A 26,864-nucleotide genomic window follows, 5' to 3' on the forward strand; every position below is an offset into this window, starting at 1 on the left:
TAATTGAGAACCCACACAGGTCTTTGTTTAGCATTTATTTACTCCTCCTTTATAGAATTCTAAAAAGTAAGCATTTGCTTTCCAAGTTCACAGTAAACACACAGTATGAAATTTAAAGACAGGAGAGGGCTCCTGCTGACAAGGTGGCAAATGGCAGTAGAATGTAGTGAGAGTTGGTGAATATGAAAAGAGCTCTAACATGTGAACTCTAGAGCCAGTCCACCCGAATTTAAGCTATGCTCTACCATTTACCCACCCAGTAATGGGCAAACTACTCAATAACTCTGTGCCCCAATTTCCTCAGTAAAACAGAAATAATAACAGTATCTTCACAGGACTGTTGTGAGGAATACAGGAGTTAGAAAGCACATAAATTCAGAGAACAGTGTCCTGGCACAGTGTAATCTCTGAATAGAGGTTACCTATTATTATAAATGAGATAAGATGAAAAAGAAACCATTAAAAAAACTATTCAAAAGTACTAGAATTTTTAATACAGAAAGCAAACAAACATACACTTAAATTAGAGAGCTGCAAAGAACAACCACAGAGCATAAAGACAAATTTTCATTATAACTTTCAGTCATGAAAGCTACAGTGAAAATTTACAAATTATGATCAGGATACTCTATTTAAGAGGGCACGGGTATGAAAAAACTTTCTTTACTTGTTAAGTTTTTAAGTGCAGATTCCTGATAGGCTGTAGAGTAAGTAGTAGAGCAGTGACAGAGGGTGCTCTGAGCACAGCAGTCACCTCCTTATCTGGGCATTTTGCTTTCTTCAGTTTCATTTACCCACAGTCAACCTTGGGTCCAAAAATAGTAAATGGAAACTTCCAGAAATAAATAATTCATGTTTTGAATTTCCGGGGGGTGGGGTAGGGAGGTACTTTCCCCAAATCTTGGAACATTTGGTTATTTTTAACAATTTATTCTTAAGAGTTAGAGGTGTTAGGTCTTTTTTGTTGTTGATAATGTGGGGTCATCCATAATGTAACACTTTAAAATTAATTATATATTCTCAAGTTACTGCGAACATCATGAAAGGTCAAATAAGCAAGTATTATGTTCTTTAAAATCTCTTTTCTTTTTCTTGAGCCTTCAGAAAGCTTAAATTCAAATGGAGATGTCAACTTTAGTAATTGTCTAAAATCCTGTAATCTGCCATTTGTATTGACGTCTTGTCTTAATGTTGTATTTTAATTTGTAACTTCCTTGGTCCTGATCTTTATTTATTTTTCCATTTTATGTTATCTATTCTTATAGCTATATATTTGTGGAATTAGGTGGGCTTTAAAAACATTTTTTACATATTTTTAATGAAATTCTTTAAAAATAGAATGGATTTAACCAAGAATAGAGTAACATTTAATTAACATGAAATGATGTTTGGCCTTAGTACAATAACAAAATCTAAAAATTAGTAACAGAATCTGATCAGGTAAAACCACCTGTCACATTATATCAAACAATAGACTTTTCTTCTCACCATTTCTGTGTGTAAGCATTTCTCTCATTTCCTCATGGTCACACGGATGAGTAAAATCAAACACACTGTGTCCAGTTAGTTCAAACTGTAAACATATTTTAAAAAATTAGATCTACATCATAAAATCATAAATATATAAAGAAGGACTCTTAATATAAGGGTATTTTACCTGAGTCAACCCCATGTATTTGTTCACATTATCAGAAATGTAAATCATGTCACCATCATCTGTGAGAACCATAACAAAACCATCCAGGGCTTTCAAATAAAAGCAATTCATTTGCGCCTTCATTTCATCTTCAATATCCAAATCACCTAAAAAGAGCACAAACAAAAGGAAAATAATTTAAAAGTTATACTTAAATGAATACTTAGATGTTTCAATAAAGTTTTCTCCATTTATTTAAGACACGTAACATATATTTTTTCTGCATATTAAAATTAAAATCTCCGCCCCCTTGTCACTTTCCTTTTAACACAGAACAGTCAAGGCCAGAGAACAGGAAGACTAAAATTAGATCTGCCAGCTACTTTTAATGATTATTTAAAGTAATACAGCAAGGCAAGGCAAACCACTGAAAAGAGAAAGAATGATCATGTTAATAAAAGATAGGTAGGCAGGGCCCTGGCCAGGAGGATCAGTTTGTTGGAGCGTTGTCCCATACCCCAGAAGGTTGAGGGTTCAATTCTTGGTTGGGGCACGTGCCTGATGTTTCTCTTTCATATAAATCTCTCTCTCTCTCAAATCAGTAAACGTATCCTTCAGTGAGGGGGAAAGGGGAAGGAGATAGGTAGGTAGGTGGGGCAGGAAATAAAGAGGGGCAAAAGGCCTGAAGCTTTAAAAGCATGTAATAAAAAGGCAATCATATTAAGAAAAAATTGAGAGTATGACCATCCTCTAAATATAATTTCTAATTACTTTTAATTTCTAATTTTTAGGCCTAGTATGCCCTAGTAAAACAACTCACCAGCATCCAGAAGTTTCCTCACACGCAGATAGCTGATGGTAAGCCTCATAACAGAAGCCTTATCAAGATGCGAACTCACGTTATGGGGAAGTGGCAACTGATGAGCAAGCTCATAAAAAACTTCAGACTCTTTACTTCGCCGAGATCTGGCTGCATCTCTAGACTTTTCTTTTCGACGTTCAGAACTTATCCTATTTAACAAAAAGGAATGGGAGGGGGGAGAAAAGAGACAGAAAATTTATGTTAGTTTGCCTTTGCTTGAATAAACTAAATTTACATTCTGCTTACCATTGAAGGATTAGAAGATGCTATGTAATGAAATTATATAGAGATTTTTCTACTACATGAATGCATTTTTAATAGAGAGTTATAGACATTTTTGGATAGAGAGTTACAGAAATTTTTGGATTACTGCAGACATCAGAACTCCCAATAAGAAGTCCAACATGAAGTTTTAAACCTGTCTGAAACAGGTGTTTCCTCCCTGGCAGGTCAATTTGAAGAGGATGTTTTTGTTTTAGCCCAAATCTGAAAAATAGCCTGTATATGAAGGCTGCACCTTCATAGCCATTCAAAAAGTCTCAACATAGAGAAATCATGATTAAGTCTAGAGAAACACAAGTTGTGCATAGTAACTTGAAAGCAGGTGTTTTTAAACAGATAGAATAGTAATAGCTACAAATACATTTTTGACTCGAGTTTTCTTTTGACTCCAATACTCTCCCACCCTCCCTTTTGCCATATGAGCAGTAGTGACTATAAGCTATAGGAATTTATATTAGCAGCTATAATAAACTACTGTTTTTAGGTTGCTTACTCCCTTAACAGCCCCTATCTATGACTAGCACAATAGGTACTAACTAAATGTGGGTTTATAAAAAACAAAGATGTGGCACAGTACTAAGAAAGGAATGTATTAATAAAGATTAACAAAGGTGTTAATAAGGTATCTTTGGGGAACTCTTCCAAGAATAAAGTCAGTAAAAAACATTTTCATAAATCAGACCATGCAGAATTGAGTTTCTCTGCTTAACTGCATAGCAACAAAGCTTAACTGGGTTCTGTACTTAGCTTCTTCTTTAATAGCTATCTATTAAAACCTACAATGTGCCAAACACGGCCCTCTACAAGGTGCTTAGTTCTCTCATAACAACCTATAAATTGGTTAAATATTGTCAGATGATGAAATGGGGATGCAGCTGGTTAAAAATAACCAATATGTAGCAGATGGGATTTGAACCCAGGTGTTTGTTTTTACTTCAAAATCTTTGCTCTTCCACAACGTTTTATCTTCTTAATGGAGAATGCTGCTTCTGTCTCACTCAGCTGCTTTCCTATAACATTCAACCTAATCCTGATGAGTCAATTACTTATTAAATGTTGAAAATAGCCATTACCATTTATTGAGCACTTAGCAGTATGCTAAGGACTTTACCAACATTATTTCACTTAATCCTCTTTAGTTCTATGAATGAAGTGCATAATTGTCTTCACCTCAAATATCTCCTTCCTCCAAATAATCTGCAGAGCCGCAAGGTTCAATCATAGAAGCAACATTCTCAAGAAATAGACAGGGTTCTTAGCACATGCTCACTTCAGTTATGTTGTGAATAACAGGTTGTATTGTCGCAACAGTGATAAGATAGTGAAACTCAGAACTTTGAAGATTATGATTGCTCAAGATATGGCAACTAAATTTATAAGACAAAGCCATTAGAAATGTGAGCTTGAATAAAGCATTTAAAAGACAATATTTTAAGCTAGTGAAGACTGTAAGGGTAAGAATCTGAACATGTGCCAAATTTTGGAAAATAACCCTAATAAGTAACATGATACTTCAAAGGTTGACAAACCTAAATTAGATGAAGGTAATGAAAATCAGTATGTCCTCAATTACATAATCACTCTAGACATAAAATAATTAGGAGACCTATAATAAAAATTTAATAAAATTTATCTGATGTTCTTCATATGTGACTATAGGAGCTCTTAAAACATTTCTAAGCTTAAAGCTTCCAAAGTTCTTATGAGTTTCAGCATCTGCACTGCCCTTCATGATCTACTCACAGGAAGACTTTGATCAGGTCACACCCCAAAGAATTATAGCATTGACCAAGAATTATTTGTTAGACATGTGATGAATGAAAAGATGAATCCTGTACTATTTGTTTACTTACTACTTAAACTGCACAACAGGTTTAGGTTTGAAGACCAGAAGGAAACTGGCAGATTTTCAGCATGCAAATAAGCTCACTGTATTACTCAAAATTATCAATTCCCATCTATGTTGTTTTTATATTATTAAGTATAGATCAAGTAAATTTCTGTTATTTATGTATCTGCATAAGGTACTATTTCACACACTGCTAGTCACACTGGATATTAGTTAAGAGTACATATAGTAAATTTCTATCTTTTGAATAGTTTACTTACCCAATTCCATGACTGTCCTAGAATTATTGTTTGATCAAACCAAAAAAACAGCTCAATGTTTGTGGAACTATAATTTCCACACACTTACAATTTTATTATTATTTAACATACATTACTGGACAAGAAACTAACATTATATCTTGAAATTATTTTGTAGAGGAAATATATTTAGGATGATAATTTTGAACCACTGTCTTAAGCTTCTTGTATAGAGTTCATGAAAAAGCAATAGCCTTATCACAGAGAATGCCTATTATTCTTTAGATTAACAAGAACACAAAATAATTGCAGATATTTTAAGTCATCTATCTGTGCTGCCTACTAATTGCACAAGAAAAGCCTGTTAGTGTACTTGATTGTAAACATGTTACTTTAAGAACTAAAGTTAGATCATAATCATTCAAAATGTTAACAGATGATCAGTTATCTTTATTATAAAAGGCCTGTGGCCGTAACGACCAAACGAGGTGCGGCAGAGTGTGACGTCCCATGGCAGCACAGCGGGGTCTGGGGTCTCACACGATTTCGTGCACTGGGCCTCTAGTTTCTAATAAAGTTAATATGTAAAATTTTTAAAATCTCTCAACTCTTTTACTTGCTGACTTTAAAACTCTTTCTGGCCCATGAGGCTATAAGTTGTGTTCTGTACTTCTTGCACCAGTATTTCTACAGGAAAGACACTGTGAAGTGAAATTCCATGATCTAAAGCAGTGGTTCTCAACCTTCCTAATGCCGCAACCCTTTAATACAGTTCCTCATGTTGTGGTGACCCCCAACCATAAAATTATTTTTGTTGCTACTTCATAACTGTAATTTTGCTACTGTTATGAATCATAATGTAAATATCTGATATGCAGGATGTATTTTCATTGTTCGCTACCCACAGGTTGAGAACCGCTGATAAAGGATGTGGCATTTAAATATTCCTTTCCAAAAAGGTCTATACCCATTTTTGTCTCTGCCAATCCATCAATGTGTGTATCCATTTCCACAAGCACTCTGCAGTAATAGATATTATGGACCCTTTATATCTTTTTAATTTTTGCCAAGCTGACAGGTGAAAATTGTTATCTCATTGCTTTAACTGCGTGTACTTCTTAAAATCTCATGCCAAAGGAAAATATTCGTGTTCCTTAGTTGGCATTTTGACCTGCAGCTTTAAATTCAAACATTTCTACATGGTGCATAATATTACAGTGGTATTTAAGTATTTTTCATCTATTAACTTATTTGTTATTATCATAACCATGTTATAAATAGGAACCTGGTTAAATAGATTACAGAGTTAATAAATGGTAGAACCTATAATCAAATTCAAGCTGTCTGGTTCTAAAAACTATGCTACTAACAATAGTCTATGCTGCCTCTCAGAAACTTATTCTAATTACCAAGGTAAGTATTCTTAAGTCATTATTATAAAGTTCAAAATGTGTTTTCTTCACATCTCCAAAGACATAAAAAAGAGGTACAGGGGTTGGCTTTAAATTTAGGACTTGACCCTAAGCTATTTAGAGAGACTCATGGCCAGGCTCTTTCCTGGAGTCTGCTCATAATCCAAAATCCTAATTGAAAGGCATCTACAATGGCAATGCTCTCTGCTTCACTGTCCGCCATTTCTTCAAAGCAAGGCAACCTTTAACGGGTAATGCCAACCACAAAGGGGAGAGAATCAGAGCACACTACCTCATATACTCCCACTATACTTTGTTTTTAATTTGTACAGAGAAACTATTTGAACATCTTAGCTCACTAATGTTGGTGTTGTATTTGTTCAATAAGTGGATCCCTACAATAAAAGCAATCTACATACTCACTTCAAGATATCAGGCTAGGCATAAGCAATTGCCAAGATATCTAATCACACAAAGTACCATGAGAGAAAAGATGAAGAGAATTTTCCCCTTCTAACATTTATTGAGCACTTACTATGCACCAGGCACTGTGTTGAGTGCCTTTATGTATTAGCTAATTTAATGATCATAACTCTAGAGAACCAAAACACAAGAAGAGAAGAGCCTTCCTGAAATTCAGAATAACCTCCTCCACTCAAGAAATAGTCATTTGGTAAATATTTATTGAGCATCTATCAAGTACCATGGACTGTGTTAGGTACTAGGAATATACTAGTACTGATAAGCAAAACAACCCTGATGAGGCTTAAACAGCCTTCCATTTAAGTCTACTGAAACAGCTATATTCCCAAATGCAGGTCTAGTTGCATGATAATCACTTAAGGGACATAAAGCAACATTTCAAACTTCTGGGCTCTATCTTTGTAAATTCTGATTCAGTAGATCTGAAGCAGGGCCCACAAATCTGGATTTTTAAAAACTCCAAAGGTGCAGATACACAGTGAAATCTGGGAACCACTGACTGAACTCACAAAACCCATCCTTATCTAGCTCCCTGCCCATCTATTCACCCTCATCATTTTCCACATTCTTCAGACACACTGCAGTTAATCAAAGCATAATATTTCATTCCTTCTGGTTCACTCACCCCACTCTCTCTGCTTGGAGTACTCTTGAATATGTGACCTGGTAAGTTTATGTGAGAAACTTTCCATTTTTAACTCTAGTATCACTTTGTTTCTGTTCTGTCTTCTAAAACTGCTCCTCTCTCCTAGATCTGACCCACTTTGGTTATTTTGCTGTATTTTATCTTCCTCAACAATCCTTAAAAGCTCTTGAAGACAGGAAACAGACTTATTTATCTTTGTATTATCAGTAGGGATGTGTGTAAGTTTTACTTCACTTTAGTACTGGCTCAAATATGCTATTTGAAGAGATCAACCGAAGGACTTGTATGCATGCATATAAGCATAACCAATGGACACAAGATACTGGGGGGTAGGGGTGGCCAGGGGATTGTTAAGGGTGGGGGGGGGGGGGAAGGACACATATGTAATACCCTTTGTAATACTTTTAGCAATAAAAAAAATAAATTAATTAATTAAAAAAAGAAACAAACAAACAAAATATGCTATTTGACCTTGACTTCAGCCCATGGAAGGTTGATTGTCCTTTGAACATTCCTTTTGGGATCCCTGAATTTGTGCTTTATCAGTGCTCCTGTGATCCTACAGATTACAATCATAATTAAACAGCATAATAATGCCAGAACTATGAATAAGGCATACTATTTGGATTTACTGTAATTATCTGGATAAACACTTGCAAATACAGGTAAATAGATGTAAGTGGGGGAAAAATCAACCAAGCAGTATAAAGTGAACAGCACAAATATCACCAAGGAGAGTAAGTGATCTTTCAAGAGAAGAGATTTAGAGGCACAGGGAGAAGAGAGCTGAGAATGTAGGATACCAATGCGCTGAAAAGAGGTTTGAGGTTTAAAGATTATTTCCCTCATCACTACGATCCACAATGTCTTTTATTGTTTTGTCCTAAGCTTATGTGGTCAGGAAAATACATCAGTGGTAGTTAATGTTGTTAACCATTTTATAATCAATACCCTTATCACTTTTATAAATGTCTTTCTAGCCCAGCAAGAAACACAGAAGTTGACTCGTTTTGTTTTGTACAGTCTTTTTCAGGAAAGTGTTGGAATTTTCATCAAGACAAGAAAGTTTTCTTTAAGTTGATTTCTAATCCTAGTGGCTTTTTCTCCAAGCCTGGTTACTCTTAGACAAGTATTTTATATTTTTATATTTATTAGGAGTATTCTTATTATTAATAAGATCTATTGTTATACTTTCCATCTGAAAATTGCTATAAAACCAGAACACTTCAAACAGATGTTTAATTTTTAAAAATCCATACTTAATGAAAAAAAAACAACAACAACAACAAAAATCTGACACTTCAAATTAAATATAAATTACATTTTCAGGACATCTAACTATAATTCGTAATTATTTTCTTCAGGAAAACGTCTTGAGTTCTAATCATTATCAATAAAATTAAAAATGAAATTTTAGCATAATCATGTTAGAAAATATCATTCATTTAGTCAATAAATATTTCTTAATTGTCTCTTATGAGCCAAACACTGTTCTCAGCATGGGGCAAGTTCAATAAACAAAAGAGACCAAGTTGCTGCCCTCATGGAACATATATTCTAGTTATCTTTATGTTTCTTGACTTTATTCAATAGTAGTTACCAGGGTCAATTCCTAACTGACAAAACATTAGTTACAGCAATAATCTTTTTATAAAATCAAGTAACATAAAATTTTAGGAGACAAGGAAAAGTCTACAAAAATTAATCTGTGCTTACAGTAGATGTTACAATATAGTACTATATAAAAAGAGCAAGTTATACAATGAAATTTGAGCATGAATCCATTTCTCTATAGGGGTGTGTAATGCATGTATATATAGAGAAATAAATGTGTATATATGTATACAGACATACATATGGACATAGCATCTATAAATGCAGTTAAAACCAGAAAGATACAATGGTATATGTTAGCGAAGTTTACAAAATATTAGCAATAGAGTTTCAAGATGACAAAATTACAGATTTTATACTTTAAAATTCACTAATAAACTGACACCATCTATGTACCTGCATTTGTTAGAAAGATCAGACTTTTAGTATAAACTAACTTTTAAACTTATTTTCCAAGAAGAGGAAAGTAAAGAATGAGTAAGCAGTATAATTTAATATTTTCAACTTCTCATTCTAATCTAACTTTCCGGTTTTGAAAATTCAGCATTTCATAATTTGAAATTCCAAAAATACAGGTGAAATGATTTGTTTCTAAAGGAAAATATTCAGGACATATATGCACTTATTTTATTTTTGAAAGCAACTTAAATTTCTTGCTTTAGGTGACAATTATCTTACTAGCATGGAAATATCACTTAAATACCCACAATTAGAGAAAAGATGGATTATTCACCTTCCAATAACCTCACAAAAAATGCTTAAATACTTGATATTCTAATGTTGCAGTAAGATAAGAAGGGAAAAAGAATCACTATTTTAAATTAGAGGATATATTCTGAAAATAAAATCTTTGTCACATCTATTTATACATTAATTAGATTAATAAGCTAATAGACATAACTATCTATATTAATGTATAATTGTGTTCTGTTTATTTTTTAAAAAATATGCTTGCCCTAGCCACTTTGGCTCAATGGATAGAGCACTGGCCTGCAGACTTAAGGTCCGGGGTTCGATTCTAGTCAAAGGCACATGCCAGAGTTGCCAGCTTGATCCCCAGCAGCGAACGTGCAGGAGGCAGCTGATCAATGATTCTCTCTCATCATTGATGTTTTCTATTTCTCTCTCTCTCCCCCTTCCTCTCTGAAATCAATTTTTTAAAAAATGCTTTTGGTTCTGGCCAGTGTGTTAAGTGGTTAGAGCATAGGCTCTTGCACCAAAGGCTTTTTGGGTTTCCCTGGTCAAGGGCAGTACCTTTGTTGCAGTTTCTATCCCTGGCCCAGATCCAGGTTGGGGCGCATGTGGAAGGCAACCAATCAATGTCTCTGTCTCTCTGTCTCTCTCTGTCTCTCTCTCTCTCTCTCTCTCTTTTTCTTGTTCGTATGGATATTTATCTGTTTCTCTCCCTCACTCCCTCTCTCCCTTCCACTCTCTTTAAAAAAATCAATGGAAACACAAGAATAAACTCAAAATGGATAAAAAACTTAAATGTAAGACGTGAAACCATAAAAATCCTAGAAGAAACCTAGGCACCAAAATCTCAGATATCTCTCGTAGCAATAAGTTTACTGATACATCTCCTAACAGCCGTGGGCAAACTATGGACTGTTTGAAATGAATAAAACTAAAAAAAAAAAAAGACCGTACCCTTTTATGTAATGATGTTTACTTTGTGGCCCTCGAGTCAAAAAGTTTGCCCACCCCTGTCCTAGGACAATGGAAACTAAGGAGAAAATAAACAAATGGGACTACATTACAATAAAAAGCTTCTACACTGCAAAAGAAACCATCAACAAAATAACGAGAGCCCACTACAAGGGAGAACATTATTTATTTTCCAATTATACATCCGATAAGGGATTAATCTCCAAAATATATAAGGAACTCTTACAACTTAACAAAAGGAAGACAAACAAAACAATTTTAAAATGGGTAAAGGACCTAAATAGACATTTCTCCAAAGTGGACATACAGAAAGCCAAGAGACATATGAAAACATGCTCAAAGTCGCTAAGCATCCGAGAGATGCAAATCAAAACAACAATGAGGTACCATCTCACACCTGTCAGACTGGCTATCATCAACAAATCAACACAGGACAAGTGTTGGTGAAAATGTGTAGAAAAGGGGACCCTAGTACACCACTGGTGGGAATGCAGACTGGTGCAGCCACTGTGGAAAACAGTATGGAGTTTCCTCAAAAAATTAAAAATGGAACTCCCATTTGACCCTGTGAGCCCACTTCTAGGAATATATCCCAAGAAACCCAAACCAGTCATCAGAAAGAATATTTGCACCCTTAAGTTCATAGCAGCAACTATTTACAATAGCTAAGATTTGGAAACAGCCTAAGGGCCCATCAGCAGATGAGTGGATAAAAAACTATGGTACATTTACACAAGGGAATACTACGCAGCAGTAAAAAAAGAACTCATACTATTTGCAACAGCATGGATAGACCTGGAGAATATTATGCTGAGTGAAATAAGCCAGTGAGAGAAAGGTAAGTATCACATGAGCTCACTCATATGTGGAATCTAATGAACCAAATAAACTCATGATCAAAAATAGACCCAGAGACATAGAAGCATGAACAGACTATTGAGCCTCAGAGGGAAGGCAGAGGAGGGTAGGTGAGAAGAGATCAACCAATGAACTTGTATACATATATGCATAACCCGTGGACAGACAATGGGGTGGTGAGGGCCTCGGGGGAGGTGAGGGGAACGGCAGTGGGCTAAAAGAGGTTAATGGGGGGCCGGTGGGAAGGAGGACTTATGTAATACTTTCAACAATAAAGATTTTTAAAAAATAGAGACAAAAAAATCAACAATAAGTAAATAAGTACAAATCAATGGAAAAATATTTATTCTTATTTTACTTATTTAAATAGGGTGAGGATTAACAACACACACACACACACACACACACACACACGTATTTTAGATTATTCCTAAATAGTGATTTTAATCAATTCTCTCCTGGTTCAGAATTGGTACTGAATCTCTCAAAAAACCCCTGATCACTTACAATGTAAAGTATCAGATAAATAAAACAAAAAATGTGGATATGAAACTTTTTCTCTAAGATGAAGGTTCTCAACATTTAGCTTACACCACAACCATGTGGAGGGATTCTTAAAACACAAATTACTACGCCCGCATGTTCAGGAGACAACCTACCAATGTTTCTCTATCTTCGAGTGAGGATAAAAAATAAAAAAAGAAGAAAAAGATTGTTCATCCACACTCAAAATGTTTATTAAAATTTTCCTCTTTAAAAATAAATTTAAAAAAAACCCACAAAACTTTCTCTTAAAAAATCTGCCCAAATGCTTTATAAATACAGTAAACAGAGTGAACCTCTAAGACATTTACATTGCCACATACTTAGAACTCAGTAACTATACACACTAAGGACTTAGATCAGGTCAGTCAATGGTTGACCTGTGGTAAATATCACAATCACCAACAGAATTTTTAGCTCCGAGATATACACATGCTAGATTCCAACCCTGGAAATTCAAATTGTAGGTTTGGCATGTCTGTTTAAAACCAGTTTCACAGGTGATTCTGAGGAGCACTCTTATCTGTTCAAGGTGTATGTTTTGTCAATTGGTGCTTGTAAAATTTAAAGATTCCTGAGTCCTATCTGAAAATTACCAAATCAGAATCTCTGAAGGTGGGTACCTGGGATTCCTCATTATTAACTAAACACCCCGGTGATACTTAAGCAACACAAGTTTGAAAACCATTAGCAGGTCTTATAGCAGAGATTTAACAGGTTAACTAGCAAATTCTGAAAAATAAGAAAAATTTATTTTTAGCTGTAACTACATATGCATAATATGACAATTATGTTTGTCAGGAAGAACATTGAGTGGAGTGGCTTGGGCAATTCTACATAGAGCAAGGTACAATTGCTGGGAATAAAAAGCTAAAGGTACAATTTAAGGACAGGCCAGTAATAAAGTGTGTACTTAATAAAATCCAATAACCTGACTTCAAAACTATTAGATCATGATCAGGCTTCAAAGATGACCAAATGAAAAATGTGGTAACGTGGAATGGTTTTCTCAATTCTTTGAAATAATTTTTTAAAAGTAACTTTTGAATAACTGCTATATTAATGGCTTTCCCAAAATCTTTTCACCTACTCTATCACTCTTCTCCCTTTCCATTACCTCCCTCTCTCAGCTGGTAAATGCTTTTCTTTCCATTTCCCTCATTATATAGTTTCTGACAGTAACAGATGTGAGACTGGAACTTAAGAAATCAGTGGCACTAATCTTAACGTGTGTATTTGTGTATTGAGAAGAATGTGTCTTTAATTACTTAAATATAACAGATAATATATGAATTATAATAATCATGTACTTATGTAACAAAAAAATTCACATATATCAGAATAAAGGTAAACACATAGAAATCATACCCATAAGATTGTTCCTATTTTGTTTAAAACCCTGAGCATGATGAAGATTCTGGAAACAATGACAAAGGAAAAGTGCTAAAGCAAATGGCTTGGTTTTCTATACTAATTCATCCTATCCAAGGCTACCAAATAAATTTTCCCCAAAAAACTCTGATCCTGTTTACTTGTCTATAAAAAGGGGTTAAGTAATGTCGTTAGTAAGTGGCAGATCTCAGAGTCCACCTGAGACTGAAGTCCCCATCTATACTAACAAAAGAGAAAGATGGAAATTGACTGTCCCTCCATGATGCCCACAAGCCATGCCCCACCAGCCAATCAGGAGTATGCAAATTAACCCAACAAAGATGGTGGGTTAATTTGCATACTCAGGTGTCAAGCGCCCTGAGAGGCAATGGCAGCCACGGGCTCCCAGGACCATCGCCGCCCTGGGAGGCGAGGCCGGCTGTGCCTAGCCACACCTGCAGACTCCTGGCGGAGAGCAGAGAGGTAGAGTGGGTGGAGAGCGAGAGGTGTGGAGGACTTGGCAGAGCAGGAGACCGCTGGACATAGAGCAGAGTGAGAGAGAGGGCGGCTTGGAGGGCATGGCTCCCTCTGTCACCCCAGCTTCCTCATCATAGCTGTGGAAACTGACAGCAGGGAGGAGGAAGTCCCACCCCCATAGAATCAGCCAGAATCAGCCATTGGTCAGACAGTTCTCAGCAGCCTGACAGCCAGGACTCTCATTCACCTGCATCTCAGACCATGACAGTAGAGAGGTGGGACTATGTCTAAAGAACAACTGTTGATACAACGTAGCTCTGCAGCCAAAAGATGCTGACGTTATCAACAGAAAATGTCTGAAGAGCAATCTGCATCTGATCTTGAAAGAAGGCGGTGCCTGCGACAGAATGTATCTGAAGACCAGCTATTGGAGAAAACATCGCTCTGATGCAAAAAAACACGGGCATCATCGACAGAAAATGTCTAAAGACCAAAGTGCCTTTGAAGTTGAAAGATGGCAGTGGCGAAGACAATATGTCTAGAGAACAGTCATCAACAAGTACTACCAATACTGGTAGGAACTGCCTTTTCAGTGAAAATGGAGTACATGAGGATGAAATTCTCGAACATGGTTGTGGTGGAATGACTGTTAGGTGTGAATTTTGCCTTTCACTAAATTTCTCTGATGAAAAACCATCCGATGGGAAATTTACTCAAGGTTGTAGCAAAGGGAAAGTCTGTCCAAATGATATACATTTTCCAGATTACCCGGCATATTTAAAAAGATTAATGACAAATGAAGATTCTGACAGTAAAAATTTCATGGAAAATATTCGTTCCATAAATAGTTCTTTTGCTTTTGCTTCCATGGGTGCAAATATTGCATTGCCATCAGGATATGGGCCATACTGTTTTTAGAATACATGGACAAATTTATCACCGTACTGGAACTTTACATCCTTCGGATGGTGTTTCTTGGAAGTTTGCTCAACTCTATATTTGGGATACAGACAAAGCTACAAGTAAAAGATTAGCAATGCCAGAAAACCAGGGCTGCATAGAAAGACTCATGATCAACATCAACAACCACATGCATGAAATAAATGAATTAACAAAATCGTACAAGATGCTACATGAGGTAGAAAAGGAAGCCCAATCTAAATCAGCAGCAAAAGGTATTGCTCCCACAGAAGTAACAATGGCAATTAAATACGATCGTAACAGTGACCCAGGTAGATATAATTCTCCCCATGTAACCGAGGTTGCTGTCATATTCAGAAACAAAGATGAAGAGCCTCCTTTTGAAAGGGACTTGCTCATTCATTGTAAACCAGATCCCAAGAATCCAAATGCCACTAAAATGAAACAAATCAATATCCTGTGTCCTACATTAGATGCAATGACATATCCTATTCTTTTTCCACATGGTGAAAAAGGCTGGGGAACAGATATTGCATTAAGACTCAGAGAAAACAGTGTAATCGACAATAATACTACACAAAATGTAAGGACACGAGTCACACAAATGCAGTACTATGGATTTCATTTCTCTGTGCGTGATACATTCAATCCTATTTTAAATGCAGGAAAATTAACTCAACAGTTTATCGTGGATTTGTATTCAAAAATGGAGGCCAACTGGATAAATTTCATCAAAGCAAACCAATCTAAGTTGAGCATCGAAAAATACAGTGGTTTGATGGATTATCTCAAATCTAGATCTGAAAATGACAATGTGCTGATTGGTAAAATGATAATACTTCCATCATCTTTTGAGGGTAGTCCCAGAAATATGCAGCAGTGATATCAGGATGCTATGGCAATTGTAACGAAGTATGGCAAGACCGATTTATTCATAACCATGACATTCAACCCCAAATGGGCAGATATTGCAAACAATTTACAACGCTGGCAAAAAGTTGAAAATAGACTGACTTAGTAGCCAGAGTTTTTAATATTAAGCTGAATGCTCTTTTAAACGATATCTGTAAATTCCATTTATTTGGCAAAGTCATAGCTAAAATTCATTAAACATTGAATTTCAGAAATGCGGACTGCCTCACACTCACATCCTCTAATTCCCTTTCAATGTGCACGAATTTCATGCACCGGGCCACTAGGCTACATTAATAAAAGAGAAAGATGCAAATTGGCCGTACCTTCATGATGCCCACCAGCCAATCAGGAGTATACAAATTAACCCAACAAAGATGGTGGGTTAATTTGCATATGCAGACGCTGAGCAGCAGGGGGCGTTCAGCACTGCCCCAGCTGCTCCTGGCCTCTGGGCAGCATGGGAAGACGGAAAGACGGCTCTGGTCAGAACGAAGGCGGTGCCGGCAGCCAGGGGAAGGAAGGCCCATGCTTGCACGAATCTTCGTACATTGGGCCTCTAGTATGTAATATAAGTTATGCTATTCCACAAATCATATATATAATTATTAAATTTTAAAATTAAATTGTTTTTACTTAGGAATAGAAGAGACATGATAACTACCTTCAGATATTTTAAAAGGATGTTATACGGAAGACAGATTTAGCGATTTATGCAACTCCAGCGATTAGTAAGTGGGAGTTACAACATGGCAGGGCTTTGCTCAACGGAGTTAAAGCAGTGTTAAAGGTAAACTCTATCAGAATTTTAAAACTTATTTAGTTGGCCATCTAAGAAGAAAAAGCATATTCTGGATCATCTAAATGATCTCTATATAGGTCTATATTCTTGCTACAAGCCTTCTGCATTTAAGGTTGCATTTAATTATGATCAAATTTGTACCAAATGAACAGGGTTACATTTTTTGTGGTACGCTTAGATTGAGGTCACTGGGCACATCTCAGAAGAATACAGAGATTACTTTCCCCTGAAAGAGATCTAAACATTAGTTAGGATTGAGAAATACTGGAATAAAAAACTTTCTAACATTTTAAGCTAGATAGACTATCTTGTGAGAGTGTTTTTGGAGTGTCTTAAGAAAATTCTTAAGGCAGACTAGCCAAATTAGTAAACACGACTATAGAAGATGCTCCTGGGATGGTTTATATTAAAGTAATGAAAGTTAAATCCTAAAGTCAATATTTTGCAAGAACCTCTAACATAAAACCACCTTGTACTAAAAAAATTGTTTTTAAAAAAGGTACATGTTATAGATGAATCAATTAACACTCAAAACTGAATATTCAACTGTGGCTTGAGCCATCAAGAATTCAATGATTGCTTGGCAAGTTAGATGCACAGAATAAATGAATGTATAACAATCTGTTATAGATTGGAGTGGTTAGATGCTAGAGTAGTGGTCAAGGGTTGAAAAAAAAATTCTGAACCATTGAAATAAATCACCTTATTTACATTATCCAAAAAATACCCCTTCTTCCATTCAGTGAATGCTTTGACTACTGGTTTGACATATAACCCATTTAAACATTTTAGCTACATTCTCTGCAAAGACAGGCAATTTCTGACTCTTTTCTGCCAACATGTTAAATAAAAGACATTTAATGAATTGATACCAAAAGAAAAGTAGGCTTTTTTAATTTTCCAACCTTTGACAGCCAATTAAACACCCTTGAGAATATATTTCTTCCTTTACTATTACAATATGGAAAAATGATTATTTTAGGATAACATGTACATACCAAAAACAAACAGAAAACAAATAACCCCTTCATTTAATCTGCAAAGACCAGATATTCATGGGAAAAAGTATCAACATAGAGGAAAAGCAGCACTAACTATTCTACAACTATTATAAGTTCACAATAGTTTGAACCAAAGGGACTACACATCAGCCTTTGTCAGATTGTCCCAAAGAAGGCTTGAATGAGTCTGACTGAGCAGTATCTACAGATTTCAAGAAAGTGAAACTCTTCTGAAAACAACTAAACAATTACAATATTAATGTAATAATAGCTCCTAATTAATTAAGTCCTTACTTTGTGCCAAGAAATGTTCTGACTGTTTCATATGGGTTAATGTCTCTTTTATCCTCATGACAATGCTTATAATAAGGCAATTATTCTTACTGTAATTTACAGATGAAGAAAGTGAGATGTAGAAAGAGGAAAAAGCAACTGGTGAAAAATCACAGTTAGTATAAGGCAAACTAAGCAGCCATGTCTAGAGCCTAATCTTTTAGCCATTAGTTATTACTACCTCTTTCTTAAGGAACTGAAATGAAAACCCTAATCATCCATGGTAGAAGAGACTTAAGCTTCCCACAAGGCAAAGCCAGAATGACTATTCTTGGTAGAAAACTCTATAGGATACGAACTCAAGTGATTTGCAACAAAAACCTATACCCCATTCATTACAATGCCAGTACTGATCCACCAAAGTACTGTATAAGGCAGTGATGGCGAACCTTTTGAGCTCGGCGTGTCAGCATTTTGAAAAACCCTAACTTAACTCTGGTGCAGTGTCACATATAGAAATTTTTTGATATTTGCAACCATAGTAAAACAAAGATGTATATTTTTGATATTTATTTTATATATTTAAATGCCATTTAACAAAGAAAAATCAACCAAAAAAATGTCATCGGTTCACCATCACTGGTATAAGGAGATAATTAATCTACATCAAGATAAATAATCTACAATAAGACATTTGACTCATGTAATCAGGGAACCCCATTGGCATGGTCAAAAATAAATAGCCCACACAGGGCAAACTGGCATTCATCTAGAAAACTGACATATGAATACTAGAAATGAAAGTTTCTTTTGATTTTTACTATCACAAACTGTGGATACTGGCACAGAAGGCTAATGGCCATCTTTCATATCATAAGATAGCCTATTAGTGACAGAACAAGGCCAACATGCAAACAGAGCAAAGGCATATAAACCAAGTAATACTCAAGAGAAAGTCAGGGATGATACTCTGAGGACAGCACCTGAGACTCAGTATCTAACTGTCCCTTAAACCAAAGCTAGATTGTGAGCCAACAACTGCCTTATTTCCCCCTTGAACTAGTTTGAGTTGTGTTTCATCACTTGAAATAAAAAGAATAGTAATTTATCAAACTGCTAATGTTTCAAATTAAAAACAAACTTTAATGATGATAAAGTATAAGAAAATGGCATTCTCATATACTGCTAGAGTATAAATGGGTCCAAACTTTCTGGAAGTTTACAGTAGACTTAATATTTTCTAAAGATAAAATAAGGGTAAAGATACTTTCCACACATTTACCAAGCTGATTTTCTGCATAGTCATATACCTCTTTTAGCAAACTTTTTACTCAATGTTATGATATATAGATTGGCAGCCACTTATTTTTTCTTTCTGAATAGACAGTTAACAATAATTTGTTTTATTGGAAAGAACATAGAAATAAGATTCATATTATAAGAGCTATATATTTTCGTTTTGATTCTTTATTGTTAAAGTAGTACATATAATATTACATATGTCTCCTTTTTCCCCCATTGACCTCTCCCCAGCCACTCCCACACCCCAGCACATGCCCTCACCACTCTAGTGTCTGTGTCCGTTGGTTAGGCTTATATGCATGCACACAAGTCCTTTGGTTGATCTCTACCCACCTTACCCTCCCTTTCCCCTACCTTCCCTCTGAGATTTGACAGTCTGATCGATGTTTCTCTGTCTCTGGATCTGTTTTTGTTCATCAGTTTATGTTGTTCATTATATTCCATAAATGAGTGAGATCATGTGATATTTATCTTTTTCTGACTGGCTTATTTCACTTAACATAATGCTCTCCAGCAGCCACTAACTTTTAACATACCTTAAAGTAGGATACTGAGTTACTTTCAAGGGCAAGTATATGTTACCCAGCAGTATTTATTAACAAAATGTTTACTAGCCTGGTTCTAACATGACAGTTGAGATCAGCTGAACAACTAAAAGGTTACATCCTGGGGACTGTTTTCTTATAAAAACAAGTCATTTCAAGTATTGTATAAATCTTTTAAAACAAAGTTACTAGTTAGTTAAATGGGGCTTACCGACAATAGAATAGGTATAGAATATTTTAAACAGTAAGCATTTTTCCAGAAAAAAAACCAAAAAGCAAAAAACTCTGGCAAACCAAATTTTTCTAAGTCACTAGGAAAACTTAATTCCTATTTTAGAGGTGCTTAACCTTACTTCTGATAAAGCTTCCACTGGCAACTGTTCTCTGTTGTTAACTTTAAGTTGGTTAGCAAACAAACCCTTAAAAATACAATCACTTCAACACATCCATTAAAATGGCTACAATGAAAAAAAAACCTCAAAGAAAATAACAATAAAAGTATTGAGGAGGAAGTGGACAAAACCCATGTGCACTGTTGGTGGAAAAATAAAATGGTGCCGCCACTACTGGAAATAAAACAGTATGGTGGTTCCTTCCAAAATTAAAAAATAGAGTTACCACATGATCCAGCAATCCCACTTCTGGAAATAGAATCACAGTTGAAATTAAGATCTTGAAGAGATGCTTATAAACTCATGTTCACAGCAGCACTATTCACAATAACCAACAGGTGGGAGCATCCGAAGTATTCATGGAAAGATGAATGGTTAAACAAAATGTGGTATACAACAGAATATTATTCAGTCTTATAAATGAAGGAAATTCTCACACTTGCTACAATAAAGATTAACCTTGAGGACATTACATTTAATGAAATAAACCAGTCAACTGTATGATTCCACTTATAGGCAGTATTTAGTAGTTAAATCCATAGGAAAGAAAAGCAGAATGATGGTTGCCAGAGACGATGAAGAGGGGAAAATTGATAGTAGTTGTTTAGTGGTTATAGAATTTCAATTTTACAAGATGAAAGAATTCTGGAGATTGGTTACACTTAAATGTGAATATATTTAACACTATTGAATTGTACACTAAGAAATGATGAAGATGGGAAATTTTATGCGTCTTTTTTTTTTTTTAAAAAAACACAATTAAATTTATATTTTACATATTATATTTTTCTAAAAAAGGTCAGGTCTGGCAAACTGATATGGATTTATTTATCTTTAGTGCAAAACCCACAAATTTCTATATAAAACTCAATGGACTTACAAAAATAGTTAATTCTTCATGCTCCAGGAGACACAAAAGGATACAATTATTTTTAAAATTCCAAGACCTATAGTTAACTTAAAAAGTCTCATCATACTTTTACCAAAAATACTGAGCAACAAGAAGATTGGCTTATCTTAGTTTCAAATTCTTTTTCTAATTCTCTAGTTAAGCAGAAAACATACACAGCACTTCCACAAGTAGCAGAAGGCTGAGTAAAATCCATCAACTGAATAATTAGTTCCAACACTAAAAAATAAATAAATAAAAGAAACAAACAAAAAAGAAAATGTTCTTTTTATGAGTTAAGATCAGTTTCTTAATAGAAAACGAATCCAACAACACATTTAAATTAGATTATTTCTTCTAGTTGAGAAACAGGCACGTTAACAATCTTAGATAAGATTTTAATCTTTTTAAAGAAATACCTAAAATTTTAAAAATTATATTTTAAGACACATCTATGAACAAGCACAGTAATCTAACCCAACTTTTTTTTTTTTTTTTTAATTGATTTCAGAGAGGAAGGGAGAATGAGAGAAAGATAGAAACCAATAATGAGAGAGTCATTGATCGGCTGCCTCCTGCACACCCCACACTGGGGATCCAGCCAGCAACCAGGGCATGTGCCCTTACTGGGGAATCAAAGGGTATTCTCCTGGTTCATAGGTTGATGATCAACCATTGAGCTATACTGGCCAGGCAAACCCAACTCTAACATGTAAGCATAACAGTTTTTAATTTCACCACCAAACACATTATTGCAATTTCTTTAAAAAATAAGTGAGAGTAATCCTCCTGCACTTTCTTACACACTATTCTTAATATACAACAAAAATGTAACCACAAAAATCTTAACCTTGAGCCTAACTAAATACCAATGAGCTGCAAAGATGATGGAAGTCAGCATGTAGAAAGATTGGAAGATTGGGCATTCTCCAAACCGCACAAAATGCTTTACAGTGGAAGACATGAACCACCACAATATATCAGTCTAAAACAACATACTTCAGTAACACATACATGTGGAAGAGTGCACTAATATTGATTTCACACAAATTGAGCTGCGAAAATTAGACTAATAATACAGGCTTGAAGCTTTGCCTTGAGATGGAAGCCAATGGTCTTAACCCTATGGAAATTCATAAGTGAAGGTCAGTTTTTCTCTCAGGTAGGTTCATATACTTTACTGGAAGCACTTTATCAACTCATGTTTAGCAAAAATTAACTATTTATAAAATTATCTAAACTGCAGCATCAAAAGTGTTTTAAGTTACTGCCAGTCCTAACACAGCCTTGTCTTGCACAATACCTTGTTGAAAAGATCTGTGTGACTAGAATGTGTTCATGACTCTAGTTTCTAAAGTCCAGAGTAAATTAAAAATAACCTATTTGGGGAGAAAACAATGGGTAATAAATTGTGAAGGGAAACTAGAATAGATAAATCAGATGCTCAAAAAATAATTGATGCTAGATGCTAACATAACCTAGGAATGTACTGTTTTAACCAGAAAGAACCCCTTTTAAAGCTGTGAATCCAATGTTTGTCTTTTCATTTTAGGAGGCATAGAAAAGATGTATGAGGTGATGAGAAGAGGAACTAGAACAGGTATTTGGAAGAACTTGCAAGAGCTTTTAAGTGCACGGAAGTGTAAAGGTTCTAGTTTAAATGCTCCCCCCCCCCCCTCACACCCCCCCCCCCCCCCCCCCCCCCCGCCCCCAAGTACTCAGTGTTACCAAGACTCCTAAACTAGGCACTGGGCATTATCTCATTCAATCTTCACAATAACTGCTAATTTAGCCATTATTGCCATCATCTCAAAACGAGGACATAGGCTCAGAAGCATTTAGTAATTTGCCCAAGCTCACAGAGCTAACCAAGTGAAAAGGGTGGATTCTAACTCAGAGGTGTTTGGCTCAAGATTCTATGCTCTTAACCACCAAACAAGTCTTCAAACAAGTGGAAATCAAAGTAAAATTGAAACAAGAAAAAAGTTATTAATCAACTAGAGAGGTTCTTGATTTTTTAATGACCTAAATTAAAGAGGAAGTTAAGGAATGTTCATTCTCAGAGATTTTACTTTAATGACCCAATAACTATTTTGAAAAACTTCGAAGGAGTCTGGTCTGAAACCTGAAACCTAACGATGAGCCTTTTGACACTGCTTTGAAATCTAAAAATCTATATCAATGCTATTAAATAAAGCCAGTCCCTACCCCTAAGGAAGCAACATCAAAGGCCGTATGTTATATCTATTATAACCATACCCATCCTCTGTTTTGATTTCTTCTAATTCTTCAACTATGATTTTCCTAGACTTTCTTTTAAAAAGACAAATTTGTCTCCCTCACCCAGATACTGGAGGCTCATTTAAAATGGAAAAATTGTAAGGAGTAAAACCCCTGCTCCTCAATCTCTGTTACCTTTTCAAAGGTCTAAAAATTATGTTAGAAAAGGAGAAAAACGAGACATCTTTAACAAACAGCATCTAAAATTGTTAAGTAGCCACCATTTATTAGGTGTTTAACTCAATTTCTCAGTTTTAAGAACCTCTCTATTAAGAAATATGATTCAATCTGATCCAAATTTTTGCTAAATTTTCAAATGAGAAAAAGTTTGAAATAATAGATGGGACTGAGGAAAATCTAAGAACTAAGTTAAGAGTTGGAGTGATGCATAATAGCTAATTAATTCACTTGGGTTAAAACCACTTAAAAAATTCTCACCTGATGAATTACAAAGGACAAATAAGTACAATATTGCCTATGAAAAGGAAGTGATTGGTGCATAACTTGATGCACAGTATTTAGTATGATTCAGCATATAAAACGGGCTGAAAATTGGCACTACACAAAGGTAATCTGCCGTAGGTTTACAATATAACAGCCACATCATTTCATCAAAAGCACTGTGATCACTTCTGCAAAATTAATTGCAATTTATTTTTGGTAACTCTTGGAAGTAAGTCTAGACCTGTTTAATCACTTTTTAAGTTTTATAAGTGCTTTCTCTCGTGTATACAAAATGAGAACTTCTCTTGAATTCAGTAAATAATTGATCTTGAATTTTGGTCTTATTGAATAAGGAACAAAAACGGACCTACAAAATAGCAAGAACATAGACAAGTTTATCTTCTGCTGATACTGATCAGGGAAATTAATCTCTCCTTGAAGAGTGGAAGGACTGAACAGTAAAGCCAATGTACTAACCATAACTCTTACTATAAGTCTTCAATTCCTTAAAATGATTTCCTCAAAGGCTAAAATAACAAATTGGATCAAACGGTGTGTGTATGTATGTGTATGTATGTGTGTGTGTATGTATGTGTATGTATGTGTGTGTATGTATGTATGTATGTATGAGCGTGTGTGTTCGAGCGCGCGCTGGGGGTAGGGGGTGCCCCTCTTAATCCCACCAGTTCCCCTAACAATTCTTAATCCTGTAACATACCACCACCTAGACTCAAACTTCAAGGTTTTGTTAAAACTTGCACGAAGTTCCAACAGAGTGATGATTTCCTTCGGATATTACTGAAGATCTTCCTTTACTCTACTTCATTCGGGAAAATGGGACCGTTCTAACATTTCTAGTGATGCGTTTCATTTGCTCTGGTCACATTCCGTCCGTCCCCCCGCCCCAATCTCATTAAAAATGTTGGTCTAAATACAGACAGCCGCTACCTTCTCACTAAAACACTTCCAAGAATTAATGAGGCACGTCTCCATTCCTAACGTCTGGGCGCTCTTGACAGACAGGAGACCGAGTGTCCAACGCTGATGATCTCTTTAAAATGTTGCCATTTCTCTAAACCCCCGTCACTCCAGACCTCAGTCTGGGCAACTTCTTCCAGGCGGTGGACACAAAACAAAACCCGCACGTGCCAACCGAGAAAGTTAGCGTCCGCGGCCGCCGCGGCAGATCCGCCGGCACAAAGGCAGCGACGCCGCCGCCGCGGGCAGCCGGGCCGGAGCGCGCCGGACCCCGCGCGCCCCTCGGAGGGGAGCCGGGCCCCGCGAGCCGGGTCCGCCCGGGGCCGAGTCTTCAATGGAAACAGAGAGGACGGGGGGCGGGAAGGAGCGGAAGCTCGGGGACAAACGGCGGCGACCGAGCTGCGGTTCCCGCTCCCGGGCTCCCGGGCGAGGGGCAGTCAGTCCACCCGAAAGGGGCCCGGGGCCGGCTGGCTCTTTGAGGCGGGCCAGGAGGGCGGCGCGGGGCCCCGGCGGCCGCGAAGGGCGGGCGAGCTGGGCCCAGCCCCCGACCCCGGGCAGCACTTTCGTGCGTCTCCCGCCCCCCTCGCCAAGATGGCGACGTGGACAGAGGAGGGGAGCCCGGCCCGCGAGGTTGGGGGAGCGAGGGGAGGGGAGGGGAGGGAAGGCAGAAACAAAAAGGCGGCCCCCCGAACGCCGAGGCCGGCCCGCGAGCCCGGGCGGCGGCGGGCGGGGGCGCCGGCGGCGGACGCGGCAGGCGGAGGGCACGGGCTTACTTTTTCTTGTCGTTCGCGCCACCGGCGCCTTCCATGGCGAATCGGTCGCCGCGATGCCTTCACGGCCGGCGCCCCCCACGCTCGCTCCGGCCTAAGCTCGCTCTCTCCGCGCGCGGGGAGAGAAGGAGAGGCGCGTCCAGAGGCGCGCAGCCCCTCGTGAGACCAGACGCTGGAGGAGCCGGCGGCAGCCGCGGGACTCCGGGACGGGCTCAGGGGAGCCTCCCCTCCGGCAGCTTGTCAAGGCCCGGCCGGGCGACTGACTGCAGCGGGGACGAGGGCGATGCTCGCGTCCCCTCGGACGAGGCGGCTCTGTGCTCTGTGGCGCTGAGGCAGCGGCAGGGGGCGGGCAAGGGCGGAGGCGCGCGCGGGGGCGCGCGGGGTGGGAGGCGGGCAGGAGAGAGTCGGGGACGCGGCCGCCCGCGAAGCCCGGCGCGCGCTCCCGCAAACCCGCCTCACCTGAGGGGGAGGCGGGTTCCCTGAGAGCCAATGGCGAGCGACGCAGGCGGCCAGGCCCCACCCCCGCCCACGTTTGTTTCAGCCAATCAGGAGCCGGTCAGCTGAAGCACAGCTGGGCCGCGCTCACGTGCTCGTCTGGGTGCAGCTGCGGAGGAAAGAGAGCCGATCTGGGCTGCGGCCAGCCTGGTCTGGGAACCTGCGCTTTTTCAAAACCGGGGAAGGCAGTGGCTGACTTTGGGAGGCGCTGCTGAAAAGGGATTTCGGTTTGTGGGTTTCAAGTCTGCAGCACATTTCCTGCTCTCGGTACAAGTCTCCCGCTCCCTTTCTCCTCGGCGGCTGTGCTCTGCAGGTTTGCCGCCAGCTCTACTGAGTCCCAGTTCAAAAAGCAGAATTTTCAACTCGTGGAAGCAAACCCTTGGGTCCCTTCGCTCAGCTGTGTTACAGTGAGGTCTTGCTTGTCAGGTTACCTCACCACGGGCCATGCCACTGACCGCACACTCTTTGCCAGAGGGCACACGGGTAACTACTCTCCTTGTCCACTAAGTTTTTGTGATGAAGTTTGATTACTGAGTAAATGGCAAACAAAAATATAAAACAAGTTCCGTTTGCTGCAAACCTCTCAAAGGAAGTAGGTTAAGGTGGTAGGGAAATCTTAAAATCTGAAATTATTGCAAGCACTTACAAGTAGATATAAATGGCTTTACTTAAAGAGCATAAACCCGAATATCAGAGTAGGAAAAACGGCTTTAGGTAGACTTCTACTTTCTTGTTTTAAAACGAGCCAAAAGATAATCTTAGATGGATTGGGAAAAAAGGGGCGGGGGCGGGGGTGGGGGGGGAGAGACCCTTAGTTTGAGACTTATCACCTGGAATTGAGTTAACTGTGCGGACTGGGAAGAGGAAGGATCCTCCACACCCCCATCAAATCCTGGCAGGGGACCTCTGAACCAGAGTTAACT

The 26,864-nt window shown here is 37.6% G+C and overlaps 1 protein-coding gene across 1 annotated transcript in view; it reads right to left on the reverse strand.

Moving 5' to 3' along the window:
- HIF1A (hypoxia inducible factor 1 subunit alpha) overlaps positions 1 to 25,903 on the reverse strand; it is a 50,955-nt gene extending 25,052 nt beyond the window's left edge. Inside the window, exons 1-4 of the mRNA XM_081090378.1 lie at positions 25,450 to 25,903; positions 2,457 to 2,647; positions 1,658 to 1,803; positions 1,489 to 1,573 (exon numbers count right to left, since the gene is read on the reverse strand). Of these exons, the coding sequence (XP_080946504.1) occupies positions 1,489 to 1,573; positions 1,658 to 1,803; positions 2,457 to 2,647; positions 25,450 to 25,484 (457 nt within the window). The 5' untranslated portion in view covers positions 25,485 to 25,903. The remainder of the gene's footprint in view (positions 1 to 1,488; positions 1,574 to 1,657; positions 1,804 to 2,456; positions 2,648 to 25,449) is intronic.
- Positions 25,904 to 26,864: the final 961 nt, after the last annotated feature.

Source organism: Myotis nattereri (genome assembly GCF_964212035.1).
Source record: "Myotis nattereri genome assembly, chromosome: 1".
Lineage (NCBI taxonomy): Eukaryota > Metazoa > Chordata > Mammalia > Chiroptera > Vespertilionidae > Myotis > Myotis nattereri.